Here is a 19,779-nt window from a genome sequence, read left to right as displayed (position 1 = left end):
AGAAACGTAGGATATAATAAATTGTTTTACATATAGACTATACTTCATACAAACAATAAATACATAAATTATACATCATAATACAAATATATGTTATAATAAAATTTGTACATATTTACTACATATTTTTATTGGTTTTAATTACTAAATGAGTTAATTACATCTGTACACGATCAGATGATGTTAAATTAGTTACTACTAGAACTGTTAACATCGTTATTTCGGTTTCTCTGTATATTCCTCGTATTTGGGAAACGATTCTTGTCCCTTTCCTGCAGGAAGTGCCTCGGGTGTTTTATCAGTTCCAAATTTAACTGCTATTTCTGCGGCTTTTTCTTTCTTCATCATTGCTATATCGTAATTCTTTTTTATTTCTTCTTCGGTAGGTGGATCTCTCCTGCGATATCTTAACCAAGACTCCCATTCCACAGGTATTTCTTGCTCGAAATCCTCTTTGTTTACCGGTATAAAATAACGAGCGTTTTTTCTTCGTGCAGAGGTACTTTCATAATACTTTGTACCATAATAATCTTCACCTATCAATTTGGAACGTTGTACACTTGATGGTTTTAAAGAAGCGACGAAATGTTTCCAAACTATTAGTAACAAGTTTCGCTCTTTCCCAGACATTTTAGGTGTTTTTGTTAGAAAAACTTAAGCTAAAACAAAAATATGTAAATAACATTTTGAATCCAAATTGGTTAAGTAATGAAACAATTAAGAGTTTAAGTGACTGATACTCTACGATACTTACGAGTTTTATTTTAAGTACACTAAAATTAATTTTTGCTGAAGCACGAATTACAAGTTAGAACAACTTCTATTAGTACACACATTCAAACAACCGTGAATAGGTAGTAGTTGGTCGTGTTTCGACAACTGCGACGAGCAAGTCATCCACCGTGATTTACCGTGAACAACATTTTTAGAGTTTTCAAAACGTAATATTTATAAAACGCTAAGTACTTTACCTATATAACAATTGCACATTTCTTTCTAAACAAGGTCACTGTATATAAGCATTTTATGCGGTGCGTGTCACGTGTAATCATCTACTACGATAATCTCCATCTTTAATAGTAATTTATTTTATTATATTGGTTATCCTGACAAGAAAAGTTGGATTACTATATATTCAAGTTTTCAATTATTTTTTTCAATTGAAATGTATCTTCTCTAAGTTTGATTCGTCCTCAATGCGAAAGATCTATCTTAATTCGATATATCTCTGAACTGGTGTTTTATTTTACTGCTCCGTTAACGCAGAAAGTAACCGTGTACAATGTTTTTCATTTCACGTATCGTGCTACTTCTGCGCAACATAAAGGATTAAGGGTACACTAAATTCAAGAAAATTCTGCTCTATCGCAGAATGTAAATTTGTTTTATGACGCTAATGAGATTGTGTAGCATTGAAAGGTTTCCGCAGAGGTAAGAGCACGTCGGTGAAATCAATTCCGTAATTTAATAACGAATACGAATTTTCTTCCGTGGACAGCCATGGACATTAACGTGTACATTTCTTTCACTACAGACTAATTTTTCTAACGTAAAACCGAGTCGCGAGAGGAAAAATCAAATTCCACCGTCCCGTTGAACGTCTAACGAATATTTCTATGAGTGTAAATTATGATTTAACCCAATGGCGCCTACAACGACGGTAGTTGAGTTTTAAACGTTGGCTGATCATCCGTACGATTGAATTACCGTCCGCCTACACGCTTTACGGAATATATCGAGAGGTAATTTTTTTTAAAATGCATTTAAAATGCATTTTTGCGTTTATAAGCTGGAGAGCCTCTCGCAGAACACAGGCACACTTGCCGATTGGTTACGTCACTTCCAGGCGTGGTACGATGCAATGTGTTATGTGCGTGTGCTACTGAAAATGGCCGTGTACGTACGGGTCCGTCTAGTTTACTGATTTCAGCATACCTTTTTCACGTTTCCTCGACTATTTTTGGGTGATGAACAGTGGGATTCTCGAAGATACATACAGTTTGTGAGATCGTGTGAAATAAGGTTCTCAGTGGATCGTCAATGGTTACGGACCAAGACAAAGTGTGCCCGTTTCGTCAACGGTGGATCATTAAAAGAGAAGGTGAGCAGAGGATGTGTCTACAGATTTTTTTTTCGACAATTGTGTTGCCCCGTTGAAAAATCATTCGTGATGCTCGTATCGGCAACGATTAGGGACACATTTGCCTGATCGTTTCGTGTCATCAAAACGAGAATACTCTCTCACGATTTATCGCATCTTGCGTGTCGAGAGAAACACGTATCGGCTTTGGCAGGCTACGAACAGCATAGATGACTTCGTGAAAATTTCATCGATGCATTTCAAATGCGTCTGCACGCTGTCTTCTTTCTGGACGTGATTTTCAATTCGTGTCAGTCGGTTTCGTCTCGACGAGCCTGATCGTTGATGCTTTTCCAATTCATGGAAGATGGGGAAAGTGTATTTACAAAACGATGGCGGACAGATACGGCTGAAGATTACTTGTCAAAATTGTGTCAATCTCGTGACTCCGTAGTTTCGACATTTCTAACAGATTTCCGATCCTATATTTTCCAGTGGGACGAATTTTCCAATGATCTTACGCTTATCGATCTATATATAGTTTTATCTTGTATTCGGAAACGGATTTAACTACGATAAATTTGACTTTTTTTGAGAAATAAATATCAATGATAAATACGCAGGGAAATGTAGCACATAATCGAGCATCGTTTTATACGAGGTATAACGCGGAGTATGGAAGAATATTATAAAATATACTTTTATCCACGTTATAAAGATTTTCTTCGAAATATTAAGAAAATTAATAGTTGGAAATAGTTAATTGAAATTGCATAAAATATAAAAACAAAAGATGATGCGTATGTCAATTTTGTTCACTTTGTTAACTATAGATTTTTAATTTTCTTGTTTGACAATATTTTCATGATATTTTTATATTATTTATCTCATTGATAGCTTATATTTTTATCGTGAACGTGTTATCTTTATCTTTGGTACATTTTATAGAATGATTATTGTTATATTTTCAAGGTCAGTAAATGAAACAAAAAAAAAATCATGAATATAAAACAATATATATATATGTATATATTGGAGAAAGAATTATGTAATTGTTGCAATGATTTATAATAGAGTTAATTTTGTAATATATTTCAGACAAAATTATGCCATAGTATATAAAACTAGAGGTCTCTTTAGTTGGAATGTTGTTCTGTTAGCTATGTCCCAGTTTTCTCTATCAATGGAATTTGTATAGTATTACAGACCTTATTCTGAAAGAAAGTAGCGAAACACTTTACTTCTCTCTATTAGTTGAATTCTATTTTATGTTAAAAATAGTAATTTGTGTTAATCCTTTTTTTATTTCAGCTTCGTGCTTAAATAAAGTGAAAATAAGGGATAATTAATGATGGGTTTGATTCTTGCTGCATGCATTACTACTGATCATACCAATGGGTGTATTAATTACTGAACATCGACTATAGGTTTACAAGATGCGGGAGAGATTTGGTATAATCCCCTGGTATCGAATGGGGATTTAAACAATATTGTTTCCTTAAGACATTTTCTATTGTGGTAGAAAACACGTTAATACGATAAGAAGTATGAAAGGCTACATTTAAGGCGAAAAAGATGATTTAATGCATCTTACAATTGTTTTATATAACAATGCATTATCGATGCACTGCATAAGTTTATGTTTAAGTGCAAAATTAAGATAGATACTTGTTATTAGTGGTAATACCATTGAATCTTATAACATAATGTAAAAGAATTACAGTTTTTATACATGTGAATGTATTAAAAAAGTGTTGCAAAAATGTCATTCTTATCGAATTTAAAGAAAGCATTCCACTTTGGTGGTAATGATGCAAAAAAGAAGAAGTTGTATAATAATATTAAAATGGATTGTAACCCAGAAGAATTCTGGGAAATGGTGGGTGAACTTGGAGATGGAGCATTTGGCAAAGTTTATAAGGTAAAGTAACAGACTTCTTTGTTGTGTTAATATTTAATACATAACTTCAATTTGAACAGTTAATTATTAAATGGTCTCTTTTATCTCTTTAGGCACAACATAAACAAACGCATCAGCTTGCTGCTGCTAAAATGTGTGCATTGGAAGGAGAAGACGATCTCAGTGATTTCATGATTGAAATAGACATATTGTCAGAATGTAAACATCCAAATGTTGTTGAATTGCATGAAGCATATTTTATTGAGGGCAAGCTATGGGTATGTTCTTGGATTACATAGTATGCGCAAGGATAGTTGAGTTTTATGTGATAATTTGTTTGAATCTGCAGATGTTAATAGAATATTGCGATGGTGGTGCTGTTGATTCAATAATGGTAGAATTACAGAAAGCTTTAACAGAACCACAAATAGCGTATATATGTCAACATATGACTAAAGGTCTTGCATTTTTACACAAATCTAAAGTAATTCACAGGGATTTAAAAGCAGGAAATGTTTTGTTAACTATGGCTGGAGGAGTAAAAATTGGTAAATTTTTCTTACGATAAATATCCCATCTTTCCAATTTATAAGTTAAAAGAAAGCTAACAGATTGCTTAATTTTACAGCTGATTTCGGAGTATCTGCGAAAAATAAACATACACTACAGAAACATGATACATTTATTGGTACACCGTATTGGATGGCACCGGAAGTAGTATTATGTGAAACATTTAGAGATAATCCTTATGATTTCAAAGTAAGCAATATACTTCATGTCTATACATTTTACATGTTCATGATCTAGTAAGTGATTTTCAAGCAATTCTAATATATATATATATATATTGCTTTTAATGGTGTATAGGTAGATATTTGGTCACTTGGGATTACCCTAATTGAGTTTGCGCAAATGGAGCCGCCGAATCATGAAATGTCACCGATGCGAGTTCTTCTGAAAATACAAAAGAGTGATCCGCCGAAACTCGAACAGCCTGGAAAATGGAGCAAAGATTTCAATGATTTTATTGCAAAGGCTCTTATAAAAGATCCAACATCACGACCTACAGCCGACGAATTGTTAAAGCATTCGTTTATAAATCGGAATTTGGACTCGAAACCGATCAGGGACTTGTTATTGGAGTATAAAGCCGACGTCGTCGAAGAGGAATTGGTCGACGAGGAGGCAGAGGTAAATTTCGTTTTCCGGCTAATACTAACAGCCATTTGCCGTCATCCCATAAAAAATATGAAAACCTTATAAGCAGAATTAATATATACATGTGCATATGTGTATGTATGTACATACGTTGTTACATGCTTTCATCTTGATAGAAGGCAAAAATGGCGAAAAAACACAGAGAACAGTATCAGCGGATTGGTAAGCTGCTTTCAAATGAAATACACACTTTGCAACAAGCAAATGCATTAGTTGTTTTTTAAGTAATTAGAAATTTGGGAAACGTTCTATTAGGAGTCTTATGAAAGAATTGGTAATCGTGCGGTTTTTTGATACGTTTCATTGAAATTTTACAAATACAATGTAACAATACATCTCATAGTCATGCATGATAAATGTTCAGAAAGTTCGTGCACGCAATACTTGGTGTTTAATTACGTTCTATTCTTAATTTGCCAAATTAGTATATCGAATTTAGTTTCATTTAAACGGAATGAACATTTTAGATTAATTTTTATGTTCCTTGTTTGTCGCACATCATTGTATAGGACCGATCGCGATTTGAAAAAATGTTATGGAATATTTTTCATTTTCCTCCTTTACATTTAATCTAACGAAACCTTACTAAATATGTTGTAATTTGGGTAATTTGGCTGTGCATGCGGCTCTCCTGGGCCTCGCCAGCCCCATCACCCCTGCGTTTGTCAGGTCAGTAGCTTATGCAATAAGTGCTGTCTAATTTCATTTCTATGTGTATATATATATATATATATATTATTGTGTTCGTACCGTTCATTATTATAATTCTTCGCTACTTTATTTTATTTTCAGACTGCGATGCATAAGCTATTTTCAATGTACCATATTTACATTTACCTGTTACTTGGACAATTTTTACTTTCACATCGACATATGCAGTAATTTTTCTGTTACATTACATCTAACGTCTTTGAAACGTGACGCATCTCCACGATAGAAACTATATTTTTTCGTTGACACAGGCAGTGTAACAAGAGTATAACCGAGCAACGTGTCTCGCCGCGAGAATAAAATCTAAATAAATATTTCAGGAGCAACGCACATCTCAGCTTCCTCTGGAGGTGGATCAACTCGGAGATGACTCTGCATCTATGCGCAGTGACGCTGATGTTAAGAGTAAGTTTTCATTTTCATACGGCAATTATGCGCGAAGAACGCAAACTGACAAATTGATCAACGGTCTTTTAGTTTCTGAAAAAGAAAATCTTGCTGCATCACCCGTATCTGCGAAAAAAGAGGAGAGTCACAAACGAGAGATCAACAGAGATGGCGAGAAGGAGGACAGGAACAAGAAACTACGGAAAGCGGAATCTAAAGAGAATATACCTGTGTCCGTTGAGAAGAAACAAGTACTTATTTTACATTGATTGCCGATAGTTTCTTTTTCCACGCGAATATCGATAATATTCTTCACGCATCCATTTTCCAGGCACCTAAACCCCCTAGTACAAGCGAAGTAAACGAACGTAGAGTATCTCGGGAAAAGGGTCCTGCTCCTCCTCCACCTCCTATGCGTCAGGACAGCAAAAACGAGGATAAGGAGAGTCACTCGAAGAGCTCCGATAAGCGAAGTACCGTCGAGGTATTAGATCAATGTAAGATTACTGATGAGAGTAAACGAGAAAAGAACGCGTTATCGGAGAGTCGAGAGACGGCGGAGAGGGAGCAAACGAATGTAGATACGTACAACGAGAAGCAAAGCGTTAAAGATAGTTTAGAGAAAATTACAGGCATCAGTGAAAGGGAGAAGGATCACTCGGATCACGCGAAGAAAGACACGAGACAGAAATCGATGGACGGTAAGGTGAATCCACCGTCGAAAGTGGAATTGACTTTGGAGGAGAAGAGAAAATCCGCCCCCGTTAGGCCAGAACTGACGGAGGACTGGACGAAACCGGTGTTCAACAAACAGTCGTCGTTGGAAGAAAGAAACAGGTGCGTGTTTTTCTATTGGTAGTATTTTTTCTTTTTTTTTAAGTTTTGATACTGAAATTCGGTTATTTTCAGAGCCGAGAAAAAAGCCAGCGTCGACGTACAAGCGAAACGACAGTCTTCAACGGAGGAGAACCGGAAGAGTCTGCAGGAGAAACGGAAGTCAGTCGAGGAGAAGTTAAACGCGGTTTTGGAGAAACGATTCTCCATGGACTCTGAAATGCGAATGAACGTTCCGTCGTTGGAGACACTGACGCGCCGGGAAACGCCGAAGATGGTGTCGTCCGAGAAGAATATTATCAAGGCTTGCTCCACCGAAAACATCAAGACAGATTACGGGATATGCAAAGCCGAGTCTGTCGTTAAAAGTCATAGCGAGGGGTCCTCTAGATACGATTCGTTGGAGAACTTCTCGGACGAGTTCGATGGCAAACGGGAGAAAAAGAAATGGTTGAGCAAGGAGCAGAGTCACGAGAACGTCGTAAACGATGCTTCGAACAACGAGAAGAGAGGTTCCTCGGTGAATGTCTCGGTAATTACTTCAACGCCTATTAGAAGCAGGAGCACGTCGAGAAGAGGCAGCGGGGATAACGTGGTTGTCATTACCGGTAAGATACGATATCTATTGTTGTATTGTTTGATATATTCTAGATTAACGAGTGACCTTGAATATTTCAATGCCTGTGAACGTTCGTAGGAAAAACCGACCAAGATATACGTCCAAACACATCAACCGTCCGGATCACGGCCGAGAGTCCAGATTTATCGAACAGCCTCGCGAGCAACATAAGTCAGGTGACAGTCGTGACTACACACCCTCCGGTACTAGTCGACGCCGTGTCGCCGACGCCTCTCTCTTGTCGCCCGTCCCCGACGTCGGAAGTCGTGATCGTCGCGAACGAGTTGAACAAGACGCAGGTCAACGAGAGTTCCACCGACGACGACGGGTTCCCGAGCTTAGATAGTTTAGAGTACACGCCGCAGGAGCAGCCCATCGTTCTCACCGACGTATCGAAGAGAGTCGGCAAGAAGCTGGACGAGTCCGAGGTACTGATCGTCAGTCCGATCGTGGACGAACTGCAGGACACTAGTCACGTTTCCGTGGTCACGGTCGGCGAGGATAAGGAGCAGGTGAAGGACTCTTCCATGTTGAACAAACGCGACGCGGTTCGGACGTCCTCCTCGCAGAGCGACGCGAGTCTGGTCGAGAGGTCGAGCACGAAGAGCGACAGCGGGGACGAGATCACGAAAATGATAGTCGCTGGAACGACTGTAGACCCTGTGGACATCGACGACATGGAGAGGAACTCGAAGAAGGTGAACGGTCTGGTGAAGAGCGACAAGTCCTCGGTGGGTCGCATCGACGACAAGGTTCTGAAGACGATCAAGCAGAAGGACGCGGCGAAGGTGTACAAGGAGAAGAGGATATCTCCGGACAGTTTCGAGGGGTCCAGATCGCAGAGCGAGTCCGGCTCGACGAGGTCGCACACGCCGAGCAAGAGCATCGATCGCTCCGACGCCGAGTCGATCTCCACGACGATCAGCCAGGACAGCAGAGAGTCGAACAAGGAAAACCACATAAGCCAGGGACAGACGCCGGAGGCGGAAGAGGAAGTGGTGCTGCGGCGGAAGCCCGATTACGCTCGCGACATACCGCGGCAGACGAAGACGAAGGAGGACATACAGATGATGAATCTGAAGAAGAAGACGAGGAAGCGAACCAGGAAGTTCGAGATAGACGGCGTTGTGGTCACGACCACGACGTCCAAGGTGATATACGGCGACGACGAGAACGGTAAAGTGTACGACGATCAGATCTTCAGGAAGCAGGAGCTGAGAGAGCTGAAGATGCTGCAGAAGATGGAGCAGAAGCAGTTCCAGGACCTGTCGCAGAAGGCGCAGTTCAACAAGGACCAGCAGGAGAAGCGGTTCGAGCAGGAACGCCAGCTGCTGGAGCGGAACGCCGAGACCGATCTGGAGTCGCTCGGCCGCCAGCAGAGGCAGCAGATCGAGCGGGCGGAGGCTCAGCAAGAGGCGGACCTCAGGCTCGCGTCGAAGAAGATCCGCAGCGAGCAGGAGAGGGAGCTCAAGCTGTTCCGCGAGGGCCTGAAGCAGGAGCTGAGATTGCTCAAGCAGGAGGTGGACCTGATGCCGAAGGACAAGCGGAAGAGCGCGTTCAAAATTCGGAAGGAGAAGCTCGAGGCGGAGCACGAGGAAAGGGAGAAGCACTTCCTGGACAAGCTGAACGAGAGCCACGAGATGTCGCTGCGGAGACTGTCGGACAGCCACCGGGAGAAGATCGCGCTGATGGAGAGGCAGTTCCTGCAGCAGAAGCAGCAGCTGATGCGGGCCCGGGAGGCGATGATCTGGGAGCAGGAGGAGCGGCACATCCACGAGAAGCAGCAGCTGCTCAAGAAACAGCTGAAGGACATCTTCTTCTTGCAAAGGCATCAGATGCTGATCCGCCACGAGAAGGAGCTCGAGCAGATGAAGCGGATGAACCAGCGGAAGGAGGAGGAGCTGGTCAAGCGGCAGACGGTGGAGCGCAGGAACCTGCCGAAGCGGATTCGCAACGAGATGAAGGCGCGCGAGATGATGTTCCGTGAGTCGATGAGGATCTCGATATCCTCCGTGATCGCGCCGGACCCCGACGCCGAGCGCGAGAAGCTGAAGAAGTTCCAGGAGAACGAGAAGAAGAGGTACAGGGCGGAGCAACAGCGGTTCGAGCTGAAGCACTCGCGGCAGCTGGAGGAGGTCAGGGCGCAGAGCGACGCCACCATCAAAGAGCTCGAGCAGCTCCAGAACGAGAAGAGGAAGATGCTGATGGAGCACGAGACGCTCAAGCTGAAGGAGCTGGAGGAAGCGTACGGTAAAGAACTTCGCGAATGGAAGGCACAGTTGAAGCCTCGCAAACAGGTAAACGACGATTACTCGCCTCTCGAATATTATTCAGCACGATTTTGCTTCTTCCCCTCGTCTCGTTTTCTTCCCCTCTCTTCGATCTTTTCTGTACTTCTCTCTTCTTCTCTCTTAGAGCGTAGAATTCGCGTCTCGGCGCGGATCACTCCCCTGTACAGATTACCTCGGCTGGTCTCTCAAGTAGAATCATTGAAAGCTTGCGATCAATCGTTGATCGTCGCGAGAGAAACGGGAAAATACGCGAATCTATCGTTGAAATTCCAAGGGTACCGATACACCTACCGGCCATACTGAAATAAGTCTTCTTAATCTACCTGTTATAGAAGTTAGAGGCTGAGCTGTCGGCTGAAATGGAAGCGTTGGAAGCTCGCTACCGAGACTATTTCCCCTCGGGTCTCAGTGGTCTCTCTATCCCGCCTCTAGACTATTCTAACATCTTTCATTTCGAAAGCTGGAGGAAATCGCCGCGTCTACCACGCTCCACTCCCGCCTCCCCCTCCCCGTTCACCATTCCCAGGGTGTCGCTGAGAGTCGGCGGTTCGGACACCGGCTCCGTAAATGGCATGCTTCCGCGAAGTCATTCGAAACCAGACTTGGTACCGTCCTCCTCGCCTCGTAGATAGTACTCCCTGTCCCGTTCGACCTTATCGGGACTCCTTTGTCCCGTAGAGAAGTTTCCAAGTAAAATCGTTCGACTCGTTTCTTGTCAAAACGATCTTCGATCGCATTCCGAGCGGTTCAGTATAGAACGTTCTTCTAAACGTACGAATGAATTTTTATTTTGAGACTTCTCTGTTGTAATGTTTTTTTTCTTTGTGTCTTGAGCGTTAAACGATAACATGTTTGCTTTACTCACTGTTGCTTCCTTATATGCATTTAATGCGCATTACTGTTATATATATTCATATATATTTACACGCACACGTGTATACATACGTACATACACACACGCACACAGACTCTTAATATGTCTCCCATAACCAAGTATAAAAGATAGAAAGAAAATATTTGGGTATTCGCACGAAGGTCGAATAACATACAATTAGTAATATATATACATATATACATATATACATATATACACACACACACACGTAATTATAGACGATTCATTAATTTATAACATTGTACATTTGCTACATTCCTTCGGCGACGAAAGCCGACCGAGCATTCTGTATGTACCATTGAAAGGGTAGGAGCTTGCAATTTGTTCGTCGAAAATCTCCGGTTGTCCTATAGCATTGAAGGGTGGCGATCGTGTGGCTGTTCGCATTGATTAACTATTGTCACTGAAATCGTGTTGTCCCGTGTCCGTCGTGTCGTAGACTTGTACTCTATACGCCAACCTTGTCGCAACTCCCCCCGGTGTACCTGTTTGTCGATTGTGATACCGATTACATCCGTAACAGTGTCTGAGAGGTACAGGTGCGATCATACGATAACACAAACAGGGGCGGGTCGGTGGTGAAACTGTGGTAATCGCTGTATGTTGTACACTCATCGGAGAAAGTAGTGAAATGTCGATGTCCGTTGGTAAACGCTTACACGTCCGGGCCTCTCGTGTATAATTCAATGTCTCCAAATGTGTACGTTCGATCGCGCGGCAAACAAAGCTACCCTTGCGTTAGACGCGTCCCTAGTAAGGACCCGACCGACGAAACGTCGGGGAAAGTAAAAGAGATTCCACGAGTTCGGAACGGTCCACCTAGATAAAGAGAACAAGGTCAGTTGAACAACAGATTTGTCGATGCGATTACGCTTTATCGATAAACCAGATTATTAACGTGATCATTGATTCCGTCCGTCGCGAGGGGAAACCTTCTCTGATCGCCGTCTTCACGTTACAGAGATTGGAGGAGCAGTTCGCTCTGCAGCTGGAGGAGCAGGAGGCGATCTACGGGCCGAGCGCGATACCACTGTGCCTGCCGGCGGATCTCCCGGATCTGACGCACCACACGGCCGGCTCGACGCGCAGTTCGCTCTCCTCGGTGAGCGAGGGCTAACGCGCTCCAACCACCAGTCCGGATCATCGAAACGATTCGCTTCCACGAGAGCGTGCCACCTCTCTCGAAGTTCGCGTCGCCGCGTCGAAACGTGTCACCGCTCCGCCTCCATCCTCGCCGAGTGTCAGGACGAGCCCGCCTCGAACGAAGTGGACCACCGTGAGCAGAAACTGGATGATCCCGAGGAACGGTACTTTCGACCAGCGGTCCGTGTCGACGAAAGGAGCGCCGTTTATCGGAACCGATATCGAAACGGGCTCACCGGAAGGCTTGAGCCGGTCTCGCGAGACGCGATGGAATTCCACGCGATATCGCCGAGAGGACACAATGGCAGAGCCCGGTTTGGATTAGGAGAAACGAGGAAATCCCGATCACCGTTCCCGAGAATTCGAGAGGAGCGTCACGAGCGTACCGATTTCCACGTCTTCTACGCGTACGCGCGTTGCGCAGGTGCATACGTGCGTCGAGCGCATTGATCGAATGATCGTCAATTCGAAGGAACTTTTGCTGTCCGATCCGACGCGAGGAGCTAGTGTCTAGCGTGTTCGAGAGATGCCTAGCCAATTTTCTACGTAGCTAAACAAAACGCGCGCGTGCGTGCGCGGAGATAATATATTTTCGCTCGGTCGAACCGTGACTCCGTGGCTCGTCGAATTCGCGGGATGCCGTTCGAACGCGGAACGGAAGGATTCGATCGGTCTTTCGATCACCGCGTAGCTCAAGCATCGATCCTGATGCTGGATCGTTGCTCGTGCGTTTGTTTGTTTGTTTGTTTGTTTGTTTTTCTTTCTTTCGAAGAAACCGTCAAATCTCCGATAGGATTGTTCATCGATCGAGATACGCGAATCTATTTTCTAGCGGATAATAATAAACACCGTTTAACACTACGAATCAAAGGTTTACGCCAAATATGTACACAAATGTATGGTTGCTTGTTGCGCGGCTACGTAGCCCGACGACGTTACAGAGAGAGAGAGAGTGTGACATCCGATCTTGCGACGCGCGGTCGAGACGAGAGCGTGCGCGGCTAATGCGACCCCGTAGATGTAAAGAGGTATATTTGTATAAAATGTTTTTCTGTTCGTTTCTCGGTCATACGTATTCTCTTCCTTTTCTCTTGTCGTTTGTACATTGTCACTTGTTTTTCCTCGAATGGTTTCGCTCGTTTCTCGCGTTGATCCGTCTGAGAGAGGCGGTGTGCTTGTGTTGCCCCTTCGCGAAGGGAGCCTTCTGTTTTGTACATACTTTATATAGAAAATCGAATCGAATCGAATCTCGTACAGTGTATTTCGATTATCGTCGTTCGCGGCGATCGTCATCGACCTTGGAAACGGTTCGTCTTCCTGGTTTCCCGCGGAACGTCGTCGATTCCCCGTCGCCGGCAGAGCGCGCGTCGCTCGACGTTCCGGGGAAATTCGACGGGAAATCCGACGGCGGTACTCGTCCGTCGCAGTTCAACGGTTCCCGTTGGAATCGACGCGAGTATCGCGGTCGAGTCGAATGAAGCAGGAAAAAAGAGGACATTTGCCAAAGCACATTTACATACGCGCGTATGTAGACACATGTATATTCTTGGGGTACGAGAACGATTGAGAACGGTGTAACGGTTACAGTTGAAAGTTGGAAACGCCACGATTAGACTTTCGTCGCGCGGAACACGCCGCCCGTTGCCCGCTGCCCGGGATGCCCCGTCGCGAGGAGAATTCAGATTTTTATACTAGTTACCGGGCGAACGCGTAGACGCATTTTTTCAGGAGCACGGGATCGAGTCGCGGGCGGCGGCAACGGGGCGAGTGTTCGAACTCGCACGGAGAATGTACGTAGATTTAACGAATCGTAATTTATAAGTGTTGATCGACGCGCGGAGAGAATCGATGGAAACGCGGAGAGAGAAAAAGAAAAAAAAATATATATGTATATATATATGCATTATGTATATATATACAGGAATGGAGAGGAGGACTCGCCTCCTCGGATATTTCCGTAACAGCCTTAACCCGCGGACTTCAGGGGATCGTTCGCGTACGGTCGAAAGTGTTCATCGTACTTACGACGATCGGAGAGAGCGAAACAATGCAATATATAGAATCGAAAGGGGGGAGAGAGAGAGAGAGAGAGCTGTCGACGAATCGACGCATCGAATCAATTTAACCGTCGGTTCGTTTGATTTAGTCAACGTTAGGGGATAACACACTTCTTCCTTTTTGTCTCTTGTTGTTAAGCCGAGTATATTCTTTCTGTTTCCTCGTTTCTTCTTCCTCTTTCTTCTCCGGACCGTCTTGGGATCGTTGCACGTGCAGTATTTAAGGATACGAAGCGGTTCGTCATCGTTCGTTCGTTCTTCCCTCCTTTCTCTTTCCTTTTCTCACTTTGTTAATGCCCGTCGCGCGAATCGAATCCGTTCAATTGAATTCTGTTGTACCGGTCGGCGTTCACCGGCGAACCGTGCCGATCGCTTCCGTAAATACCGAGGATCGATAGACTGAGAACGGGTGAACGACGGGAGAATCGGGAGATGAGATTATTGTTGATCTGTTCGTTGCGATTGAATGTTTACGTCTGACGTTGTTCTCGTCGGGTTCCTCTATCATCCGATGTGTCGCCGATGGAGCGGCGTGTCAGATCGGACAGCGTCCCGCGCGCCGACTCGAGCGGACCGTTCGATCAGCGATCGGAGAAGCATCGATCGGATTGTTTATAATATTTATTTCGACGTCGATGAGGAGTACTTTCATTCCTCGCTTCTCTCGGGCAAGGTGTGTGTCTTCTCGCGGCACTGTGTTCCTTCGCCCTTCGGATCGAGATTATTTAACGTGCGCGTGTTTATATCGTGCGGACTAAGCCTTAAGTTGTTAACCGATAATCGAGTTTCCGAGTATACCGGACACCGGCCGGCGTGTCTCGTCCCGGACGTCCAGCCGATCATGTTCGAATTTCCTCGCGAGGGAAACGATCGCGGGAATGATTACGTCGGCCTGCTGTCACGCATATGTTACTGTACAGGGAGAACGAAGTCACGTCGGAGGAACGTCTGATGCACTGTATGAAGTATATTAACCCTTTTAGTGCCAGGCGAAGATAACCGGACGAATTTACTAAGGTTTAGGAAGCTCGTAAAAACCAAACTAAAAATATTTACATGATTCAGAAAAAATTCTTGCAATGAAATTGAACCGTTTATAACGTTTTGTAAATTTACTTTGAGATAGGCTTCTCTCGCTATTGGATGCACGACGTTATATCGTTGGCACTAAAAGGGTTAAATATCAAACTTTACAGCTTCACTGTAGGAAATCAGGAGGCACCTTTGGAGTGCAGGGTTAACTGTACTCGGAAGCTTTTCCGACGTATCTCGTCCCACGTCCAGCCGATCGACATGTTCGAACTTCCTCGCGAGGGAAACGATCGCGAGAACGACGGTTACGTCGGCCTGCTGTCACGCATATATTACTGTACAGGGAGAGCGAAGTCTTACGCCGGAGGAAGGTCTCTTCGAATCGTTCACTTTTCTCCTCGATCGGGACCGACGTCCCAGCTCGGCGACGCGCACGGGTCCCTTAATTCTCGAGGAGAACGCCTTTGCTCGCGAATCGCCGATCCTCACGGAAACCAAAACGATCTTCTCCTCGGCAACGTCGTCGCGCCGGAAACCGGCGATCCATGTACCCACGTTTTTATAGTTTTGCTAAACGAATCGCTGTAAAGGGAGGGAGAGGAAGGATGCGAGAGAACGAGAGAGAGAGAAAGAGAGAGAGAGAGAGAGAGCGCGCGCGAGAGAGATAATTTTTTATACATAACTGATAACTTTCATTTGAGTGGTATGACGCGTCGACTGAGATCTATACTTAAAGATGTATGTCGCTGTAACATAAAATCTTTACAATTAATTGCTCAGTACTAGGTTATAACTGGATTCAACACGATCATTAATATAGACCGTAAGACTAATGTTACGATTATTTACACGATAATGTTATTAAGAAATAACGCAATAAATATTTTACTTCTACTCGTTGATGACACGATCGTTCGTTCGCGACGTGAGGAGGCCGTTCGCTTATCGTCGTGCCGCGTTATCGCGCGGCACACAGTCATGCGGTAGTGTTTAGAGAAGATCGTGACAATTTAGCGGCGATAACGGGCCACCGCATCCTTTTTCTCCGTTCTCGTCCTCCATTCGTCTTCGAGATCCTTGCTCCCTTTCGCACCGACGAATATAAAGGCTGGAGAACCGAGCGATTTGCATAGTCTAGCGGAGGTGATCGGTCCACGAGCAACGGGCCGTTGTTTTATTTTGGAGTAGCAAAGTAAGTGGCAAGGAGGATCGCGCACGTTTCCGGTTCCCGTGAAAACGACCCAAGTTCGAGAGATGTACAGGGCGTTGCGCCTCGCGATTTTTCGCCGCCCACCGTAATAGTTTCTGCATCTAGTAATTGCGTGCTAAAATGATTATCGAGTTGTTTGAACAGTAAACGTTGAGTTGAGTTATGTCGTCGAGCTTATGCGCGGAGCGTGACTGGCGAGATTTCGATCGGTCTCGAGCTCTCCGATTAAAATACCGTCGTTCCGTTCGTGCCGCTTGGAAATGCGCATTCTCGTTGGATATATACCGTGTTTTAACGAATGCTATATGATTTTTGCCTCGAATAGGTCGCGTGCCAGCGCACAGATGCCGCAGCCGGCGAGGAAGAGAAAGGTTTGCGTGGTAGGAGCGGGCGCCGCCGGCTTGTGCGCCGCCAGACACCTGACGCCAAATTCAAATTTCGAGGTGAACGTTTACGAGCAGACCAGCCACGTCGGCGGAACATGGATCTATACGGAGAGCACGGGACTCGACGAGAACGGCCTGCCCGTGCACTCGAGCATGTACCGGGATCTGAGGTTCGGCTCGACTCCCGGTTACGAACCGATCTTTAACCCTTTGCACTCCGAAGTTCGCTAGAAATATTTCAGTATTTTCTGATGAGACGAAGACGATATTTTCTGAAACTGATTCGAAGAGAAATTCACGTGAATTGACGGACAGAGCTATTCTACGTCAATATTTCTTTGATGCATTGTATGAAGTGTAATATTAAATATCAAACTTTATTAGCTCGGAAGCTTTTCAGTGGAAACATTCGACACTTTCCAATGAGACGTGGATGATGCTATTTGAAACGAACTAATGAACATACGTCGATTAGGAAACAAAGCTGTTTTATAGAAATACTTCACATATCGATGCATTATACGAAACTTAACCCTTTGAACTCTAGGCTCCAACATTGCACCAGGAATAATATGAAACATTTTAATGAATCTTAAAGAAACTACCCTAAAATTATTAGACTTTCCACACACCCAAATTTTGTTGGATCTCGACTTTCCTCCGAGCTGACAGCTTCCGTTCCCGCAGAACCAATTTGCCCGCGAAGGTGATGAACTTCCCCGATTACCCGAGAATGAACGCCGAGGAGCCTTGCTGCGTGACGCACCGGGACATCCGGAGCTACCTGGAGAATTACGCGGAGCATTTCGACCTGCTGAGGCACGTTCAGGTAAATCGGAATCATTCACGCGCGCTTCAGACATTTCGCAAGTTTCTCGTCTTGCAGTTCAACACGCGAGTGAAGACCGTTCGCTTGAACACTCGGGAGGCTGAGGAGAAGTGGACCGTCCGGATCGAACGGTTGAAGACGAAGGAAGAGGAGGAGCTCGAGTACGACGCCATGATGGTTTGCAACGGGTGCGTCCCGGAAACTCGCGTGACTCGCGATGAGCTCGTTGGGTTGAACGATGATTTCTGTTCGAACGATTTAGGCATTACTTCGACCCGTACGTGCCGAGCGTGCCTGGCATGGACACTTTCACGGGGAACAAGATGCACAGCCACGCGTACAGGAAGCCGGAGGATTTCGCGGGGAGGACCGTGTTCGTGCTGGGAGCAGCCTCTTCCGGGATCGACATCGGCATCGATTTGACCGGCCACGCGGCTCGAGTGTACTTGAGCCACAACGGCGAAAGGTATTAGTAGGATAAGAAAGCCATAGTTTCCTCATCCGAGAACTTGGATGGCACTAAACGACGTAAGAATGAACCCTTTGCACTCGAGAGGCGACGCTCAGTCACACTTGATTTGATAAAACTGTGAACTTGAACATTTAGTGTTCTAAATGAAATTTTGTATTGCGTGAAATATTTGAGTAAAAGCTTTGTTGCTTAATTTATCTGAGAACGTGGAGTACTTCTAGCGAGAAACTTTCGAGTGCAAAGGGTTGGTAGAGAGATCTCTAAGAATCTCAATGTTAGACTTACGGAACCCGTGAATTTAACGTAAATTGAATGCTTTAAACGTAGCAATTCAATTTATCGATGCAATTACGAGAATTCGTACTAGAATCCTCCGTTCTTGACGCACCGTCTATGATCGATCTGAAGAAATAGGCTTTTAACGATAGAATAAATCGTAGAATCTCTAAGAATCTCAATATTAGATTCATGGAATTCGTGAATTTACAGTAAATCGAATACTTTAAACATAGCAATTCAATTTATCGATGCAACTATGAGAATTCCTATTATAATCCACTGTCCTTCACACACCGTCTATGATCGATCTGAAGAAATAGGCTTTTAACCATAAAGCGTACGAACGCCCGCGAATCTATCGTCGAAACGTCAAAGGTAGAACAATCGCGCTTCGAATCGGTCAGGTTGAAGAGCACGTTCCCGGGGAACCTGACGGAAGTGGCGGGCCTGGAGCGCGTAGACGGGCAACGGTTCACCCTGAAGGACGGAACCGCCGTCACCGCGGACACGCTCATCTTCTGCACCGGCTACAAATTCTCCTTCCCGTTTCTGGACGACAACTGCGGGATCCGCGTGGACCAGAACCACGTGACTCCCCTGTACAAGCATCTGATCAACATCGACCACCCGACGATGTGCGTCGTCGGCGTGCCCACCGTCGTCATACCGTTCCCCATGTTCCACGTACAAGTAATCGCGCATCACATTCGATTTCGGGCGAAACCGAAGGTCCGAATTCTAAACGCTACCGAATTCCTCAGGTGCAATACTTTCTCGCTCTGCTGGAGAACAGAGCCAGCCTGCCGTCGAGGTCGGAGATGCTGGAGGATTCGAGGCTGAAGACGGCGAAGAAGAGGCACGCGCACAAACTGCAGGACAAGCAATGGGAGTACAACGACTCGTTGGCCGACGCCGGCGGCTTCGAACGCTTGCCACGGTTTTACAGGAATGTTTACGACAAGTGGTCCGCTCTGAGGATGATGGACCTTCTGCGCTACAAGTCGGCGAAGCTCGTCATCTCCGCCGATGGGGAATCCATTCAGTTGGCTATTCGCGATTAACCCTTTGCACTCGGGAGGTGACTCTTAGTCATCTCTTGATTTCCTACAGTGAAGCTATAAAGTTGGATATTTAATATTATACTTCATATAATGCATCAATTGTTGCTTTGAAAATTTGATAGTTTACTGTATGAAATCAAGCGGTGACAGCAAGGGGTTAACGATTTCTCAGAGAAGCTTCTGACCTCGGTGATTGTAAGATAAATCAGGAATTGGTGATTTTCACTTGGTAGTTCCAGTGTTAAACCATTTTTAGATGCCAACGGTAACCAAGAGGTTAACGTCGACGGGGCTCGGAAAGGCCTCGAGACGATTGCACGAGGGTTTTATTTTCAAAAGGGAAATACAGTCATATTGTACGCAACCGAGTCGAGA

General features: G+C 44.6%; 3 protein-coding genes across 11 annotated transcripts; 2 read left to right on the top strand and 1 right to left on the bottom strand.

Moving 5' to 3' along the window:
- Positions 1-21: 21 nt before the first annotated feature.
- Positions 22-1,854, bottom strand: LOC116431440 (NADH dehydrogenase [ubiquinone] 1 alpha subcomplex assembly factor 2). Of its 3 annotated transcripts, XM_076373004.1 has the most exons (3): positions 1,654-1,854; positions 972-1,106; positions 22-536 (listed from the first exon to the last, which is right to left on the bottom strand). In XM_076373004.1, the coding sequence occupies exons 2-3, from the start codon at positions 988-990 to the stop codon at positions 217-219; spliced, it is 339 nt and encodes a 112-aa protein (XP_076229119.1). In that variant the 5' UTR covers positions 991-1,106; positions 1,654-1,854; the 3' UTR covers positions 22-216. The 3 variants fall into 3 exon arrangements, with proteins under 3 accessions (XP_076229119.1, XP_031842733.1, XP_031842732.1); XM_031986873.2 differs by lacking the exon at positions 1,654-1,854 and having other exon boundaries at positions 22-659; XM_031986872.2 differs by lacking the exon at positions 1,654-1,854 and having other exon boundaries at positions 22-659; positions 755-1,082.
- Positions 1,451-16,064, top strand: Slik (Sterile20-like kinase). 5 transcript variants are annotated; one of them, XM_076372977.1, is made up of 15 exons: positions 1,451-1,742; positions 1,931-2,101; positions 3,392-4,001; positions 4,094-4,258; positions 4,330-4,528; positions 4,609-4,739; positions 4,848-5,171; positions 5,315-5,361; positions 5,813-5,867; positions 6,230-6,314; positions 6,387-6,547; positions 6,628-7,133; positions 7,206-7,738; positions 7,828-10,046; positions 10,373-10,875. In XM_076372977.1, exons 3-15 carry the CDS (start codon positions 3,843-3,845, stop codon positions 10,670-10,672), a joined length of 4,884 nt encoding a protein of 1,627 aa, XP_076229092.1. In that variant the 5' UTR covers positions 1,451-1,742; positions 1,931-2,101; positions 3,392-3,842; the 3' UTR covers positions 10,673-10,875. The 5 variants fall into 5 exon arrangements, with proteins under 5 accessions (XP_076229092.1, XP_076229093.1, XP_076229094.1 ...); XM_076372979.1 differs by lacking the exon at positions 10,373-10,875 and adding an exon at positions 11,897-16,064 and having other exon boundaries at positions 1,453-1,742; positions 1,847-2,101; XM_076372976.1 differs by having other exon boundaries at positions 1,610-1,742; positions 1,847-2,101.
- Positions 13,511-19,772, top strand: LOC116431436 (uncharacterized). Of its 3 annotated transcripts, none has more exons than XM_031986862.1 (7): positions 13,511-13,602; positions 16,703-16,933; positions 17,451-17,592; positions 17,650-17,780; positions 17,855-18,058; positions 18,748-19,033; positions 19,105-19,772. In XM_031986862.1, exons 1-7 carry the CDS (start codon positions 13,553-13,555, stop codon positions 19,402-19,404), a joined length of 1,344 nt encoding a protein of 447 aa, XP_031842722.1. In that variant the 5' UTR covers positions 13,511-13,552; the 3' UTR covers positions 19,405-19,772. The 3 variants fall into 3 exon arrangements, with proteins under 3 accessions (XP_031842722.1, XP_031842724.1, XP_031842723.2); XM_031986864.2 differs by lacking the exon at positions 13,511-13,602 and adding an exon at positions 16,130-16,359; XM_031986863.2 differs by lacking the exon at positions 13,511-13,602 and adding an exon at positions 16,359-16,462.
- Positions 19,773-19,779: the final 7 nt, after the last annotated feature.

Source organism: Nomia melanderi, chromosome 13, assembly GCF_051020985.1.
Source record: "Nomia melanderi isolate GNS246 chromosome 13, iyNomMela1, whole genome shotgun sequence".
NCBI classification, from domain to species: Eukaryota; Metazoa; Arthropoda; class Insecta; order Hymenoptera; family Halictidae; genus Nomia; species Nomia melanderi.
The sequence above is the reverse complement of the archived record's forward strand: the minus strand, read 5'-3'. Positions and strand labels throughout refer to the sequence as shown.

Coding starts and splice junctions, on each gene's coding strand:
- LOC116431440 (XM_031986873.2), bottom strand. CDS start 630: ATGTCTGGGAAAGAGCGAAACTTGTTACTAATAGTTTGGAAACATTTC.
- Slik (XM_076372977.1), top strand. CDS start 3,843: ATGTCATTCTTATCGAATTTAAAGAAAGCATTCCACTTTGGTGGTAAT. Junction 5,172..5,314: donor TGGTCGACGAGGAGGCAGAG/GTAAATTTCGTT, acceptor TCATCTTGATAG/AAGGCAAAAATGGCGAAAAA. Junction 5,868..6,229: donor ATCACCCCTGCGTTTGTCAG/GTCAGTAGCTTA, acceptor TAAATATTTCAG/GAGCAACGCACATCTCAGCT.
- LOC116431436 (XM_031986862.1), top strand. CDS start 13,553: ATGAAGCAGGAAAAAAGAGGACATTTGCCAAAGCACATTTACATACGC. Junction 16,934..17,450: donor AGCATGTACCGGGATCTGAG/GTTCGGCTCGAC, acceptor CCGTTCCCGCAG/AACCAATTTGCCCGCGAAGG. Junction 17,593..17,649: donor ACCTGCTGAGGCACGTTCAG/GTAAATCGGAAT, acceptor CTCGTCTTGCAG/TTCAACACGCGAGTGAAGAC.